This window comes from Colobus angolensis, unplaced genomic scaffold (genome assembly GCF_000951035.1).
Source record: "Colobus angolensis palliatus isolate OR3802 unplaced genomic scaffold, Cang.pa_1.0 Scaffold247, whole genome shotgun sequence".
Classification (NCBI taxonomy): domain Eukaryota; kingdom Metazoa; phylum Chordata; class Mammalia; order Primates; family Cercopithecidae; genus Colobus; species Colobus angolensis.
In genome coordinates this window covers 2,886,598-2,904,092 of record NW_012115677.1, presented here as the reverse complement: position 1 = coordinate 2,904,092, position 17,495 = coordinate 2,886,598, and the positions used below count along the sequence as shown (strand labels likewise).

Here is a 17,495-nt window from a genome sequence, read left to right as displayed (position 1 = left end):
GGAGATTCTGCAAAACCATCAGGACAGCCACAAATCTGAAAGTCCAAGCTGGAAACAGAGCGACGTCCTGCGGCAGAAGCCAAACACAGGCAGTAAGAGCCCTCTTAGTGTGGAGACTGTTCCAGAATCCAAAGACTTCTTTTCCAACTGCACCTGCATAGAGATCATAACCCACCACCACCACCACCACCTGCCCCAGCTGTGTCTATAATGCTAAGAGACACACAGAGGAGAATTCAGCCTCTTCATTCTGCTGGAGTCAGAGGTGGGCCCATGCTTGCCATTTGAGGCTTTCACCACAACGGTCACTATGCCTTCAGGAATGTGATTTAAACCACACAGACCTAAACCCATGTGTGAGTTACGAGCAGACTCCGTACCATATGTTTATGTTTATTCAACAGGACAGAGTCACTGATTGCCTACTTTGAAATGGTTCACAGCCAATCACTGCCTTTCCTACAGGCATACACCAAATCTACATTCACCACAAAACTGGGCTTGTGAAAGGCAGGCATAACATTAATATTCTTTCAAACACAAGCAATAAGAAAGATGACCTTATAAAGGAGGAAGGAATACATCATAATGCATTCTAAACTGAACTGGATTCTGAACAGTGACAGTTGTTTGCCATCCTAGGGCATGAAATTTTTCCTAAAAGCCAGTATGTTCTTTAAAAGCTGGCAAACTAATTTTTAACTGATGATTTATTTATAATGCTTATTAATATTACTGATTTATTAAAATGACATACTCAAGACCATACCTAGTATATATCAGCTTTTGGTATAATGAAAAGACCAACTGCTCAAACTTACCCTGAATTCATACTCTATTAAACTTCCCACTTCATCTTCAGATTTCATAGCTTGCTCGCCAACAACTGTACCTCCAAAATACACCTGGGAAGGTTTAGCAACTCTATCAAATTAAAAAACACCAGTTTTAGTGAGGATTGTAAATGGTTCTTTCAAACATTGATTTGTCATGCTAAACACAAACACTTACCCCGAGACCGATAAAAGCAGTTCAATAACCACTTTTGCTTTAGCTGTAATTGGAGCCAAATTATCTTGATTGCTTGTTCTGAAAATGAAAAGGAAACAATAGGGTTGTATTTTAACAGTCAGTTTTCTCACTACAATTAGACTTCTTTTATGAGGTAGATCAGGGCCAATTCAGTGACTGCCCATGTTTTCATGAAATAATTCTGAATGGAGAGGTTGATGTAACTCTTACGTTTCTAACTTCAGATTAATATCCAGATCTGGAGTGTCAAAGGTGACTTCAGTTGTACTTAAAACCAAATAAAAAGTAACCTATAAAAACATAAATAGCTGTTAACACAGGCCATGCATATTGACACTGCAATGGTATTTAAAACAGTAAAATATAGTACATGAAGTCATCACCTACACTTGAATTTCTTTTAAAAGGATTTCCAAGCTCACAGTCAGCTTGCGAGCCATTCTGGTTGGCAACACAACTCAACTGTTTCTCCTGTAAAAGAAACACGCACTAGGTCACAATCCACCCATTTGCCGCACAGTGTTGGCTTTTTCCTTCTCAGCTGGTCTCTAACAATACTTACAGGGAAAGCCCTCAGTTCTCTATATGCAGAATATGTCAAAGTGTCTGGAAACGTTGCAATCAGTTTAGCCTCATGGGCGTCATCGCCATCTTTTGTGGGATTCCTTGGGTTGGAAGGGCTGTTTGTCACTGTTATTTCTAAAGCAATATCCTTCTGATCTTTTAGAACTAGTTCTGGTACACCTTTTTGACTATTAAAAAAACAAAACAAAACAAGAACAAAAAGGCAAAGTCCTCAATAAGTTTCCAGTAAACTTTCTTAACACAAAGCCACTGTGAAGCCAGAATCATTTTTGCTAGTGCTACAGAGGGATTCTTACATTGGTAAATAAGAAAATTTGTCTTGATTTCCTTCTCGGGTGCAAAATTTGTATTCTAGTTTAAGGTTGCTGTTACATACATTGTCGTCTCCACATCCCTCTTTTAAGAAGTGCACCTGTAGGAAAACGAAACTATTGTCAATTTACACCATTCAGGACTTAAGGAAGGCATCGATGTAGGTGACTGGCTATTCCACACAGTTCATTTCCCTGTGTGACAATTACCATTGCAGAATTCAAGCTTTAAATGTACTCTGTCACACATCGAATTCCCATTCTGTCCTTTAGTAAAATTGTGTTTGAAGAACACTTTGACCAGGGCATGGTGGCAGTGTGGTATAGAAGAGTGTGACCCAGCAGTCACAAAGATTTGGGTTTGAAAACCAGCTCTACCCCTTACTTAGCTAGCAAGTCACTTAACCTTTCAGAGTCCAAGTTTCATCACAGGTCACGTGGAGATACCACCATTCTAACAAGGGCTACTGTAAGAAGTATCAATAATAATGATCATGCCAATGATTATAATACTCGATTTACATATCTTAACTCATTTAATCCTCATGACAGGCCTCTAGAAAGATACTATTATTATGATTCCCATTGTAGAGATGAGGAAACAGCTTAAGGTCAGGTAAGCAAACGGCATGCTAGTACCATGCTAATGGGTGCTTGATAATCATACTGATAAATAGGAAAATCATCTCTAGCTATGGAGCTGCGAATGTACACAAGAAATATTAACGTGCCGGGCGCGGTGGCTCAAGCCTGTAATCCCAGCACTGTGGGAGGCCGAGACGGGCGGATCACGAGGTCAGGAGATCGAGACCATCCTGGCTAACACAGTGAAACCCCGTCTCTACTAAAAAATACAAAAAACTAGCCGGGCGTAGTGGCGAGCGCCTGTAGTCCCAGCTACTCGGGAGGCTGAGGCAGGAGAATGGCCTAAACCCGGGAGGCGGAGCTTGCAGTGAGCTGAGATCCGGCCACCGCACTCCAGCCTGGGCGACAGAGCGAGACTCCGTCTCAAAAAAAAAAAAAAAAAAAAAAAAAGAAATATTAACATAATAATAAAAACACATAAAGATATACAGAAATATAAGGAACTATATTTGGTGACAAAAATGACTGACAATGTGCAGATGTAAGCATCAGCTCCTGAGCCTGAGACAGTGAGGACTCAGTTCTGCAAAGCTGCCTCAGTAAGGCACCAGTACCAGGAGCCCCAGAGTGGACAGACACTTATCATCAATTACATTTTTTTTTTTTTGAGATGGAGTCTCATTCTTTTTGCCCAGGCTGGAGTGCAGTGGTGACATCTCGGCTCACTGCAACCTCCACCTCCCGGGTTTAAGTGATTCTTCTGCTTCAGCCTCCTGAGTAGCTGTGATTACAGGCATGCGCCATCATACCCACTAACTTTTGTGTTTTTAGTAGAGATGGTGTTTCACCATGTTGGCCAGGCTGGTCTCAAACTCCTGACCTCAAGTGACCTGCCTGCCTTGGCCTCCCAAAGTTCTGGGATTACAGGCATAAGCCACCACACCTGGCCATCATCAATTAGATTTTGAAAGCAAGAACATAATGCCAAATCAAGCTGTCATAGCTCCCCGGGCTAACCTTGCATCTTAACCATCCTAAACCCCTAGCAAACAGACCCCACCCTCATATGAAGTATCCAGCAGGCCATCTAATAAACATTTTTCTTCCAAAGATGACTTAGGCTATATTAGGCACTAAATGACTACTGTATGCTAATAATACTTTTTTGCTTTGCTGAATTTTGCTATTCCTTGATTTTAATGTTCTGACTAGCAACATATTTGCTTTCTATATTTCAGTGTTCTCAATTGTCAAATACAATGTATTTTTCTTTCTATGTACAGCTAATGGAGAAACAGTGTGAGAATGTAAGCTCTACCATTTATAGTCTCGATAAGTTATAATGGCCAAAAATGAAGAAGGAAAATACGTTCTGGCCCCAAATTGTATTTCATGTTTTATGTGTTTATTGCTAATTTGGGAAACAAGTCTTCTCTAACTTTGCATACATTAAAAACATATTAATACAAAAGAACGGCCTTTAAAGAAAATCACTAGTTCTATTCCCTTCAAAGACATTTGATTTAGCACCATAAATGGCAAAAACTTTGGCAAAATGAGAGTCAGAGACTTACATCAGTATGAGCTGTCTTGGGTTCATCTGAATTCAGAATTGGAAGAACTTCTGGAAGTGAATTAACTCGCCTACGAGAGCTTGGTTCTTGGATCTCCACTGAAGCAGTTATGGGAATGGGACGCAGTTTATCTCTGATATTATCCTGAAAAGCATGCAGTCACAGTTAAGTGGGGGTATTCCAAAACAATGATTTTGTATTAAGAGGTTGCTAGAATAAATTTCAGAAACCTGTATATCACCATATAACCTTTTTCTGTCCTCTTCCTAAAACAGATGTGACTGTCCACAGCCCTCACCTGTAGCCAGAGGGTTTCCTCCATGCACACTTTCTGTTTCTGCCTTTTCAGAGTTAGTTCTTGAGTATATTTGGGCTCAGAACCTTGGTTTCGAAACTGAACTCTTGAGGATAGCCCCGATTTTCTTCTTTCTTTTTCAGCTTCAAGTGTGCCCACAATTGCTAGATAAAATTAAAATCATATTAATGTAAGTGCATTCATGCACAATCCAGCCACAAACATATTGAACTCCTTTTAAGATTTTAATTTCTTATAGAAAACACTGCCATTGTTTCTCTTCAAATTTCCTGGTAATATGCATTCACACAACTGTGATGGTTCAAATCAAGCTGTCTTTTCCTTCCTTTTGCTGTTAACAATGTTTCAAAGTTAAATTTTCATTGTGCCACCTGGGGGAGCTCAAGAACAAGTTGAAACCTTTCAGCAGCAGCAGTTATTAAGAATCAGTTTCTGGCTGAAGCTCATGAACCCACAGAATACTAAGGATAAGTGGAAGAACCCAACACTCCCCCTGAGGACCTAAACTGATTTTCTCCCTTTTAACAGTCACTGCTTATTCAAGTGGCCTTGTGCCTTTGCTATTTGGAAAAGGTCTCTCTAGAACAGCAGCATCTCCTGAGGGCCTGAGGATGCAGAACCTCAAGCCCAGTTACACCTACAGAACCAGAATCTGTTTTATTAGTTAACAGCATCACCAGATGATTCTTATACATATTAAAGTTTTAAGAAGCACTGATAAAGGATAGTTGTCTAAAAAGAGGAATAATGTATTTTAGAGACGGAGAAGTCTTTCAACAGTAGGATGAGACCTTTACTTTAAAAAATAAAAAAGAGGCCGGGTGCAGTGAATTATACCTGTCATCCCAGCACTCTGGGAGGCCGAGGTGGGTGGATCACCCGAGATCAGGAGTTTGAGACCAGCCTGACCAAAATGATGAAACCCCGACTCTACTAAAAATACAAAAATTAGCTGGGCATGTTGGCACATGCCTGTAATCCAGCTACTCGGGAGGCTGAGGAAGGAGAATTGCTTGAACCCAGGAGGCAGAGGTTGCAATGAGCCGAATTCATGCCATTGCACTCCAGCCTGGGCAACCAGAGTGAAACTTTCTCAAAATAGTAATAAAGATAAAAAATAATTAAGAGGTAAATTATATATTTTTGAGTGCATGGAGGGCCTGTCAGCATAATATAGATCCTACAACTAAACTGCCTACCCTGCACTGGGCTAGAAGGCACAGCCTGTTCTTGATAACCTACACTAATGGAACCTGGAGGGAAGCCAGGATGTGGATGATCAGAATCTCATTTTTTGACTTCAGAATGCATTCTTTGTTGGTTCATTAGATGTGGCTGCTAACTGTGTTTTTCATGGGCCAATACTTAAATTAAGCACTCACTAACCATCAAAAGGGAAGGCAAACCAAAGTGTGTGGAGGGCTGGAGAAGGCAACCTCCAGGACAAAAATCTGCTATAGAAAACACAGAAAATGAATGACCCACATTCTAATATTCACTTTAGAGTTGGAAGAGACCTCTTCTGGGGAGGTTTGGGGTCATACTGAGAGGGACAGAGGCAGCACCAGCTTCTACGTCTAAACACAAAAGGTGATTGCTTTCCACAGGGTCTTAGATGCCCAGGTCTCACTTGCCTCTTGACCACTATAGGAGTCACTCCTTCCCTCAGCCAGCTGTCTTTCCCTTCTTTCCCCTTCCATCTCCCAGCAGGGTTGGCCTGCTTGGCTAAGCCCTCCCTTCCCCTTCAAATCTCAGCTTGGACCTCATCTCCTCCAGGAAGCCTGTCCTGGCCTCTCCTCGCAATCCTAGAGTATTCCATCTCTCCAGTCTCTACAACTAGACCCACTACGCTGTGCTTTCCTGATTCTCTTCTACAGTGGGGCAAAGCCGAGGACAAGGACAAGGACCACATCAGTCTTATTCCCCACCACAGTCCCCAGCAACTAGCACAACACCTGATAAACATATGATTTATAGAACAGATGAACAGAAGTGGAAGTAACTGGTTCCCCACTTGCACACTCATGCACACACACACGATGTGACATTCTTATGCTGAATGTGAGCAATTCAGACCAAAATTCAGAAACACTGACAGTTTCAATAGCAATTTTTGTGTCCATCTGGAGAATTCTTAAATGTCACAGCTGCCAAATGGAATGCTCCCCTATTTTAGGCCCTCTGCAGCCTTGACATCATCCATTTGTAAGTGACCTGCTAGCTTCACAATGAACCAGATAAAGGCTCACACGCTGAGTGCCCCTCACAGCAAAAGTATGGGAGGTGTGGGTGCAGGAAAACTGCTTATCTGCCAAATTCACTCTAACCTTCCCTAACCCTCCAGACAGTCCACATCATCTTAAAATCTTTGCAGGCCACCTTTGCTGACCCCTTGAGGGGCAAGCCAAGTAGAACACTCATTACGGCTCAATTATAGGTATCTATATGTATGGAACACCGCATCTGAGGACTGCCGAGTTAAAGCAGCCCGGTCAAACAATAAGCTCACATTCTTGGATACTGGGAGAAGATTTTAGATGTATTAACTTATGTAGCTTTGTAGAAGTTCTGTCTTAATTCATTAAGAATTTCCTGTGGATGTAAAAGCCATGAAAGCAAATGTTCTTTGAATGTCTTCAGAGGAAAGTTTCACCCATAATAGGCCATCCATAAACACTTGGTTAATGGAGTAGCTATATAACGTAAAAGTAATACACATGGCATCAAGTGCTGCGCTACAGCTAGAAGAAAGTCTGTATTTTATATAGGTTGATTAATTTGGGGGAAGACAAGGAGTGCTCTAATGAGATTTCACATCTACAGTCAAACTGAGAGTGGTTTGAAAAAATGGCCATCAGAATAGAATAAAAATGTTTCCCCTTTTTCTCTGGCTGCCTAGTCAAAGAATCACTGTTTTCTTCTGGTCTCTCTAATTCATTTCAAACACTGGCAAAGGGCTTGTTATCCAAGTGGAGTGGTATAAGGTATGGCATTTGGGTAAAAATAACACAAATGATACTGAAAGGATGATAGATCCTGAAGAGTCACGGAACACATTTTCTTGTCATTAAAAGTCATACAAAGAATTGCTTTCTACACTCGACAAAATGCCGGCTGCGTCAAAAAGCAAAGCAAAAAGGCCACAGCTCCCTCTGTGCACGAAGTCATAATCCATCCACTCCAAGAATGCTTCATGCAAGGTCTGCAGGTCCCGTGGAGAGACCACACAGCAGGAGACGACCCCACAGACAGGGAGACGGAGAAACCACCTGCAGACAGCTGGAAATCTGGAAACATGAAGGCTAAGTGAGCTTATGACAGTGAGAATTGGGTGAAGGGGGACTTAAAAAAAAAATTAAAGATAGTACATTTATTTAAACTGTCCCTTTTCATAATTCATTGAACTTTATCACAGGTCAGTATCTTCATTCTGTTGCCTTAGTAGATACATTTATTAGTGTTATATAAAACTTCATATAAAATTAAAGAAGAATTAGAGTACAGCTAAGAACAGAGCCATGACGTGTGTCGCAAACCCTGGTGCTTATGTGGCTATTTTTTTCCGGTTTCAAGCAACACCTTTAGGTTATTTGAATTAGGTTACATTCTGGAATATTATAAGGGACACCATTTTAAAGAAAGAAAACAGTACTACTTTAGGTAACAGGAAGAAGACTTCAGAGAACTGATTACCTCAGAGTATCGTAAAGGCTAACAACCATATCAAAGGACAGAATGACCCTGGTCTTCACAAAGTGTCCCTTCGTGGCAGATACAATACACCAGTATCCCAGACTGCCAGGAGCATGGCCAGACCTGGGATGAGAATTTCCTCATACTTTTCACTTTCCACTTTGGAGAAAAGATTTTCTTGGAATTCCTATGCCCCTGGCCTTGACTCTGGAGCCAGGGGTCAGGTGACTCACAGCTGAAGAAGTGTGGCTGCTATTAAAACATGCCAGAGGAGAGCTTACTACGGCCACTATTGTTAAAGAGCATCATTAATGGTGTCAAAATTCTTGTCAAAAATCCTGTCTTGCCCCATAAATATATACACCTACTATGTACCCACAAAAATTAATTTTAAAAATCTTATTTTGAATTACAAAGAAAGGAAGCAGAACAGTATCTAATAAATGACAAACTGCTTTTCATGTCTTCTCAGTTCATCTCCAGCACAACTGTATGCACTAATGACTATTAGGTATTGTTCTGAACGGATGAGAAAACAAACTTAAATGTTAAGGGACTTGCCCTGTGCTGTAGGGCCAGTCAGTATCAAAGCTGAGATCAGGTCTCTGACCTCTCAGGGCTGGCCTGCAAATTCCCCAGGGGCCTGCTCTTGGGAACACAGGGCGGGTGTTCCGGGAGGGAGAGGCGTGGGGAGCAGAAGGCAGCCTGGCAGCGACCCTGTGCCGTGCTCTGGCTCATGCCGTTGCCCTTTCACAACCACCAGGCACCACCCACCACCTCACAACCACAAAATCAATTTTCCACACTGCTTTTCAAAGACAGAAACAGAGGAAACGGTTGTGGTGGCAAATAAGTACTTTTCCAAGCCATTCTGTCCTAAACCATCTGCTCTGGAAAACTCAAGTGGTGACCAAGTAGAGTTTTTTTCCTCCCTCACTGTGCTGTGCCCTCCTGATTACAAGGGAGACAAAACATACACTTAATTCTTTACACAAGAATTGACAGACCCATGTTGGCCACTGCAGTTTTATTTTTCTGTGATTTATGCAGAACTTTCAACCTGGCAGACCGAAAATACACATATTTTAAAGGTACTAGGTACTTACATATTGAAGGATTATAACCAGCGGGTTTAGCAGTATATTCAAAACAGGCTTTAACCTGGAGGCTGAATAAAATCAAACACATATTTCTTAAAAGATCCATTATTGCAGTGGAAAAAACCCAACATGCTCCCTAGCTGTCCAATCCCCCCACTGCCCACTGATGATCAACATGTTATAGAAACACTTGACAGACCCTCTTCCCTTTGCCCAGCTCTCCCGACATCTTCCCTGTGGCTCCTCAGGACAACAGAGTCATCATGAAGTGGAGGTGGGAAACTGAGGGGGATCCCAAGACAGAAAGACGCTCACCATATCCCGCTAGGTGCCCCACACGCTGTTTTCTGGCGGAGGTCAATTCTGTTAGGAGTTACTGTGATGGTTTTCTGAATATTAATCACAGGCCGGGATCTGAAGACAAAAGGAGTGGAAAACAAGCTCAGCCTCTTGTTACCTTGAATGTGAGACTAATTCACATACTAGATGGCATCCTTAGCTGCCCAGCACAGCTTAAAGACACAGGAAAAAAATACACGTGACGCTTTCCCCCATTGCTGAAGAAAATAACTGTTAATAGATATAAATGTATATAATGCACAGGCTCATTATACAATATTTGTTTAAAAACATACACACTTATGAGTACATGTGCAACATGTAGGAGTTTCAGAGTTTTAAATACTTTGTCTCCATTCCCACCCAAACACCCAAGTAGCCTTGTGTGTTCTTCCAGACATATGTCAGTCTGTTTCTGTTAAAATTATCTAAAATTAAATACTAAAATATATGTATAATTTCAACTAAATGGGAACTTAATTGCCATTGTTCTGTATGTGGCTTTTTCTCATTCATTTCAGAGGTCTTGTCCTATATATACACATAGATCTAGTTCATTGTTTTTCACACCTGATGGCGTTACACCGTATCAGTGTAACATCCTTTATTTAACCAGTACCTAATTGGTAGACATTCATGTTGTTGAGCTTTCTGCTTTCACAAACATCATCTATGCACACACTTGAGTTTATCTGTGGGATAAATTCCCAGCAGCAGAATTTCAGAGTCAAAGAATATGTGCATTTTTAATTATGAGTAGTCTTGCCAACATATCCTCTGGAAGAATTACACCAATATACACCTAATACCTGAGATGCTCATGATCAGCGTGTCTACAAAATGTGAATTAATACAGGCAGTCCTGAACTTGGGCGTCTCCATCGTACAAACACTTGCCCTTCTCTTCAGCCTCCCTCGGAGTCTCCCACCCACAACCTTCACTTTGCCTTCCTATTGCCAGGATTGACAACTTTTCTACCCACATGATATCTCTGCAAGCAAAAACTTGAACTTTTAAACCTCTTCCCACCTCTGCGTGCAGCCCTGCAAACACTTGAGAAGCTGGGATCCAATTCCACGCCCTACTATGGTTCACCGTCTGAAAACACCTTTTCGTATGTTTTGGCTGCCCTGCTCCCAGCAGCCACAGGGGTCTCCAGGGGTCTATGGCCCAGCTGCTGCCACAGGCACAAGAAACGCAGGTATGCAGTGGGTTGAGGGGTACTAGTGGGTGGGGAGGCCCACCTCCATTGCTCGCCACCAGAACTCAGAATGGGCCTGGGGTTTCACTACCACGTGGATTCAGTTAGGCTGACTCTGGTGGGCTTGTGGTAAACCCAGCCATTCTGGAGAACAGTGTGTCTGTAAGAAAATGCATTCCAAATCCCAAACAACTAGCTCAAACTTCTGGATTCAATCTGTTGGTAGGCTAGAGAGAGCACAAGTCCATTCATGGTGAAGGTGAGGGCCAATAAAGGATCAAATACTGCCCCCAATTCCTGTTTTTCTATTTTCCTTTATTGTTTACCACTCTGTTTTTATTTTACATTTAGACAGCTGCTACGTGCTAAGATACTAACTAGATACATTCTTAAGGTTTGAAAGCATATTTAAAAGGCAAAAATTCACAAGTATTTTAAAATCAGTTGCCACAGATACACTATTTTACATGTCATAGTATTAATGCTTTAGGGTGGCATAAATTTCAAAAGAAAATATTTTAACAGACATTTCTGCCTAGGACATATTTTAATTTCTGTTTTTTAAACATACAACACACAATTCTGAGGGCACAGTATACATGAATTATGAAAACTATGTCTTTTAACACAGAAAATAAGTCTTATTGGCTTGGCTGCCTCATGTTTAAAATTCGTGTTTATTTACTAACTACCCTGAAGTGTTAGTACGATTTAGTAGAAAAAATGCCCAGGATTCAAGTTGGGAAGATTTAGGTGCTACATTCTGTCTCTCAGGCTCCAGACTTAAAAGCTCAAGCAAGTCCTGGGCCTCAGTTTCCTCATTTGTAAAATAAGGGGAGGTTAGTCCTGTTCTTATCAAAGGGTTGTGGAATTTCACTTTCATACTATCTGCAAGTAAAGAGGGACAAGTGTACAGGGTTGACAGTCAGCCTACTTATGAGGACAGGAAAGTAAGGATATTAAAATATCAATCACACATAGACACAGGCAAACATTTAACTGACTAAAGTTAGGTCATCTATTGTATTGACAAGGAAGAGATACCCCAAGATTAAATAAAAACCAGATTAGACAGCAGAAGTTACAGTGTAGCCTTTTGATGATACCCTGAAAGTAGAGAGATACTCAAAAGTTTTGTGGAAGATGGGAATAATGTACTGTACTTTCTATAATTCTATATTATTAACTTTTGTTGTTGTTGTTGAGACGGAGTCTCGCTCTGTTATCTAGGTTGGAGTGCAGTGGTGCGATCTCAGCTCACTGCAAGCTCCGCCTCCCAGGTTCACGCCATTCTCCTGCCTCAGCCTCCCGAGTAGCTGGGACTACAGGCGCCCGCCACCGTGCCCAATTTTTTGTGTTTTTAGTAGAGACGGGGTTTCACCGTGTTAGCCAGGATGGTCTCAATCTCCTGACCTCGTGGATCCGCCCTCAGCCTCCCAAAGTGCTGGGAATACAGGCATGAGCCACCGCGCCTGGCCTATTAACTTAAAAATAATAATAATAAGAACCTGCTACTTTTTGAAAATTAAAAAACAAACAAAAAAAAACCCTCCAATTTTTAATGGTGATTTCCAGCAGTGATGAAAGCGCTGGTTAAAGGGAGACTCAAACACCACTGATGGGAAATGTCACACCCTTTCAGGTCATCTTGGTGAAACCGAATCAAAAGTCTTGAAGCACATATATCAACTTCACATCCAGGAATTTATAATAAGGAAATAATCAAGGATATAAACAAAAGTAAGAATGTTTTCCACAGCTTTTTATATCATGGGGGCAAAAAAAAATTGTGAAGCAACGTAACCATCCAGTGAGAGCCCAGCAGTTGGTTAAATAAGCTCTGAACCAGTCAGAAGATGCCTCATAGACAGTTGTTAACTTCATTTTGGAAAAGTACTCAGTGACACAGAAAAAGTCCACTATGTATCCTAAAGAGACAAAAGCAGGTTACAAAATTATGCACAATTATGACCTTAATTTTGTTAAATATACATGGTACAATCATAGAAAATAAAAGAATAGAAGTCAAGATCTTGGAGTTTAATAATGCATGGTGAATTAAAAGGGGTTTCCTTCTGTATGTTCTTTGTACTGTCACATTTTATATGTGTTTTTTTCCCATCAAAATTGGATCTATGTTTTCCTCAAATACTTTAAAAGATTTTAGAAAATAGGTTTTTATTACATTGTTTACTACCTTCAAAAGACAAAGAAATAGTTTCGCAATTCATATAAACCTTTGAAGTGTAAGTATGATAAATTTCAACCCAAAAGGTCAACATTTTAGTGTAACCTGATTATAGAACATGCTTAACACTAAAATCATAGATAACAGACCTGAAAATAGTTACTGAATCTGAGAGGGAACCAACAGCAACATCAGGGTAGGAATTTCGATCAAGGTCCATGTTTCCAGCAATTGAATATCCAAAATAAGGTGATTTACCCTTGAGAACCTGGAATACAGAGGGCATCCAAATGGACATTATGCTTGCAACATGAGCTTCTTAACTATGCTTTGAAAAAGACACACAAGTTTCTTTTGAACTGGAATTTGAGAGTTCACTTATAAGTAAATTATATGAAATTATATACGAGTCATAAATATCTACATGATCTAACACTTCATACATTTAATTTCATAAAAGTCATCTGATTTACACAGTCTCTAAAAGCATAAAAGAGCCCATTTCTGATGAGCTTGTTTACTGTATTAAGTCAATCAGGCCATTTCAAACCAAATTTCCCTACCCTCCCTGCAAGTCTTATTTTTCTCAAAAGAAATGTTTAATTTTTGGTATCTACATTCTCCATGTAGTTACAGTAATCTATTTTGTTTGCCCAGTTTCATCTCTATTTACTACGCTACTAAAGAGAATATATCACATCTCCTCTCTTTACGCTGTCAGGGTAGAATAACATTCTTTTGCTTTGGATTACTTTGATTCCTAACTTATCTAAGAAATTTTACAATTAGAACAAGCAAGTCATTGAATTTATATTTTCTGAAGGTATCTTCTAGTAATACATTTTTTAAAAATCTATTACTATTGTGGATTTGTAAATAAAATTTGTGTGAAAAGTCACTTAAACCTAAATATTTTATTACAGGGCAAAAAGTTGAGACTGTAGCTGTAGAAATCCAGGTTATGTGGTTACCTGTGTAGGTTTGGTATTTATTCCATTTGCAGATCCATGATAGATAAAAACCTTTCCCGTGTCATCATACGGAGCTCCAACTGCAATATCTGTTGACAACATGACATTTTAACTTTTTTTTTTTTTTTTTGAGACGGAGTCTCGCTCTGTCGCCCAGGCTGGAGTGCAGTGGCCGGATCTCAGCTCACTGCAAGCTCCGCCTCCCGGGTTTACGCCATTCTCCTGCCTCAGCCTCCCGAGTAGCTGGGACTACAGGCGCCCACCACCTCGCCCGGCTAGTTTTTTTGTATTTTTTTAGTAGAGACGGGGTTTCACTGTGTTAGCCAGGATGGTCTCGATCTCCTGACCTCGTGATCCGCCCGCCTCGGCCTCCCAATAGAAACACTCCAGTACAATGGTTTAAAGTAAGATGACATAAGCACTATTATTTATTCACCTGGCTTTTTTTTTTTTTTTTTTGAGGGAGTTTCGCTCCTGTTGCCCAGGTTGGAGTGCAATGGAGCAATCTTGGCTCACCGCAACCTCTGTCTCCCAGGTTCAAGCGATTCTCCTGCCTCAGCTTCCCAAAGCTGGGAGTAGCTGGTATTACAGGCATGTGCCACCACACCCAGCTAATTTGTATTTTTAGTTTCCCCATGTTGGTCACGCTGGTCTCAAACTCCTGACCTCAGGTGATCCACCCACCTCAGCCTCCCAAAGTGCTGGGATTACAGGCATGAGCCACTGTGCCCAGCAGTGCTATTATTTAAACAATCAAATTATCTATAAATCACAGCCATTTCATAATCTATTATCTACCTGGGTAGCCATCTTGATTAATATCTCCAATATTTTTTACTGCAATGCCAAACATAGAATCTTTGGTTCCATTAAGACGAATTGGCTTCACATTATTCCATCTGCCTTGCTGGTTCATGTAGACATACACTGCACCTCCAACTTCTCCATCTCTATCAAAATACTGTGGGGCTCCAATAACTATATCTTGCCACCTAAAAACATAATGAGGGGAAAGAGCCGTGAACCAACAGCTAACATACCAGCAACACCAGTCTAGGTACTAAGGTTACAAAGAGATATAATAGAAAGGCCCTCAACTCCAGAATTTATGACTCAATTATAACATTTTTTACAAACCAAGGTAGCCTGTAAAAAATGCCCCAAGAAAAATACTAAGGGTAAGAACTCAAAGCAAGTTACTCAAGTTAGAACCGTAGTGCAGCAGGACCCCCCATTAAGACCTCACCATTCTACCCCACCCCAACTGGCACCAACAGCCATGGATCTGTTTTTGACTTTATCACCAATTCCTACTTTCAACAGGAGCTGATGCTCCATCAGCCCCATATGAAGCCACAGAACAGAATCATGCAAGTGTTTTCTGAGTTAATTTTTTTCAAATTTTAATTCTCATGGACCCATAATCCCAACATGTAAGTAAAAACTGAAAATCAAAAATATAATCCTATACCCTGGGGAAGGAGATGAATGTCTGTCTCCTGCCATCATACAAATGATAAAGATGGGTTGGTGAAAATGTGGCAGTAAAAATATTCTTTACATCAATCAACCTGAAAGGACGGCTCTTCTCAAGGCCTACAGAAGCTAGTCAAAGCAGCAATGATTTGCATCATAAAATAGCCTGAGGTATTCTCACCCATCCTTGTTGAGGTCCACCACCGCCACATCATAGCCAAATGAAGAGGCCAGACCTTCTCCATCAAATATGTGCTCAGGGAGGAGATGTGCAGACTTCATATCTCTCCTTAGCAAAACCACAGCTCCACTGTGATTGGCTCTGGGAGCACCAGATACAAAAGTGATCTCATCTTTAGAAACAATACCTTTCCCTGAGTCCAAAGAAAAACCTAGAAAAACAAAATATATACAGCCCCTCACATCAATCCATATATTTTAGGCCTATGACATGGGTAACTCCATCATTACCTCTTCCTCTGGCTTCCCACCAGCTATCACATTTGTAATATGAGTGACCGAGTTCAGATTTGACACAAGGACAAAAGTCCTGGGGCTAGCAAATTTACTGCTTTGTATGGATAGTAAGACTTTCAATGAAAAGCACCTATGTATAACTTGAATTTTGAAGTATTCATACATCTTAAGAATCAATTTGCACCTGATTTTAATATTGGAACTATGGTAAAAGGAGATCAAGCTAGATACTGAATTGTCTAGGAATAATTTGGTTATGTTACATCATTTACACAGAGAATACAACCTGACTTGAAGCATAATTGACTGCATATTATAGGGTTCTGCTATAATTTAATGGCCAGTATTTTTACAGGAATAAAATAAAATTGAAGAAAAAGTAATTAAGCTTAGTAAGAGGCATCAATCTCTTTGGTAATCAGACAAAAATAAACGCTATCACCACCATAGATAGCATTTCATTGTTTTGGACCAACTTAGTTCTCAGACACAAACACGCAGACAAAACAATGACTGATGATACATGGTATTTGAGAACCTAGTATAAACAACAGAGGTGAGGAAGTTGTCATTGGTATCAGTTATATACTTGTTCAGAGGGCAGAAAACATTAGGACACCCCCATTATAAAGCATCAGGTAGGATGTCAGGTTACAAATAAGAGATCTGGTGAAAAGCAAATAGAAGTGCCCATATCAAAACCGTTCAAATTAAGTAAATGTTTATATAGAAAGGTGAGGCAGATGCAGAATAATATAAGCTCACCCTCTTTATTGGGTTTTACTTATGAAAAACTTCACCACTACCGTTACAGTTCTCAAATTGTGAAGTGAATTGAAAAACATGAGCCACCAGATTAGACAGGGCAATATGGAATCCAGCCATCTGGCCACAGAGCCCCAACCATGGCATGCTTTTTGTGTGTGCTTCAATGGAAACAAAATAGGACATAAAAAGATTTATGCTCTGTATGGATCAAAAAAAAATGTTAATGACCACAACCAAGACAATTTATTTGTCATCGCAGAGGTCACAAACCTAGGTAGCTATTCATCATCACATCAGGGAATGTGTCAGGCTGCTCCCGGGGAGGCCGTGTTTTATAAACAAACTGATCAGGATCTGTATAGGAAACGCTGGTCAAAAACAGCAGGCCTGTACGCATGCATAGGATGGAAGAAATTGAAGAAAAAGTAATTATGCTTGGTAAGAGGCAGGACAGCCACTGCTGTTCTCGCTGGATAAGGAGGCCACCACTGCATCCGGCAAGCTGCTCTCGTTGCCAGCTTCCAAAACTTCAAGCAGATCTTTTTATTCCCCCAAACCCTCCGATCTTTTGAAGTGACAGATTCACACACAGCACGGACAAGCCAAATGTAACAATATGAATTTGATTTCTTTCTCAGGCATTCACTTTTGAGGAAGTCCATTCTAAAAGTGGCAAATGTATTTCAGAAAAAATGCTTCATATTTTCGTATGTTCTGACAGCAAGTACATTTATAAAATCCACAGCCATCCATCTTAAAGACCAAAGTATTGGTTTCTTGGCCAGTGTAATTACAATTAAGTATTTTCGTCATAAGTAATCCCTAAATAAAACATTCTGAGGCAGGGTCCTGCTCTGTTGCCCAGACTGGAGGGCTAT

The 17,495-nt window shown here is 40.5% G+C and overlaps 1 protein-coding gene across 1 annotated transcript in view; it reads right to left on the bottom strand.

The window, feature by feature from the left end:
- Window positions 1–17,495, bottom strand: part of ITGA6 (integrin, alpha 6) — a 78,894-nt gene that overhangs the window by 16,035 nt on the left and 45,364 nt on the right. The window contains exons 6-20 of the mRNA XM_011945955.1: window positions 16,888–17,004; window positions 15,554–15,764; window positions 14,695–14,888; window positions 13,897–13,985; window positions 13,075–13,193; window positions 9,512–9,610; window positions 9,203–9,264; window positions 4,386–4,546; window positions 4,088–4,231; window positions 1,914–2,029; window positions 1,595–1,784; window positions 1,420–1,503; window positions 1,243–1,322; window positions 1,012–1,089; window positions 822–924 (exon numbers count right to left, since the gene is read on the bottom strand). Coding sequence (XP_011801345.1) covers window positions 822–924; window positions 1,012–1,089; window positions 1,243–1,322; window positions 1,420–1,503; window positions 1,595–1,784; window positions 1,914–2,029; window positions 4,088–4,231; window positions 4,386–4,546; window positions 9,203–9,264; window positions 9,512–9,610; window positions 13,075–13,193; window positions 13,897–13,985; window positions 14,695–14,888; window positions 15,554–15,764; window positions 16,888–17,004 — 1,847 coding nt within the window. The remainder of the gene's footprint in view (window positions 1–821; window positions 925–1,011; window positions 1,090–1,242; window positions 1,323–1,419; window positions 1,504–1,594; window positions 1,785–1,913; window positions 2,030–4,087; window positions 4,232–4,385; window positions 4,547–9,202; window positions 9,265–9,511; window positions 9,611–13,074; window positions 13,194–13,896; window positions 13,986–14,694; window positions 14,889–15,553; window positions 15,765–16,887; window positions 17,005–17,495) is intronic.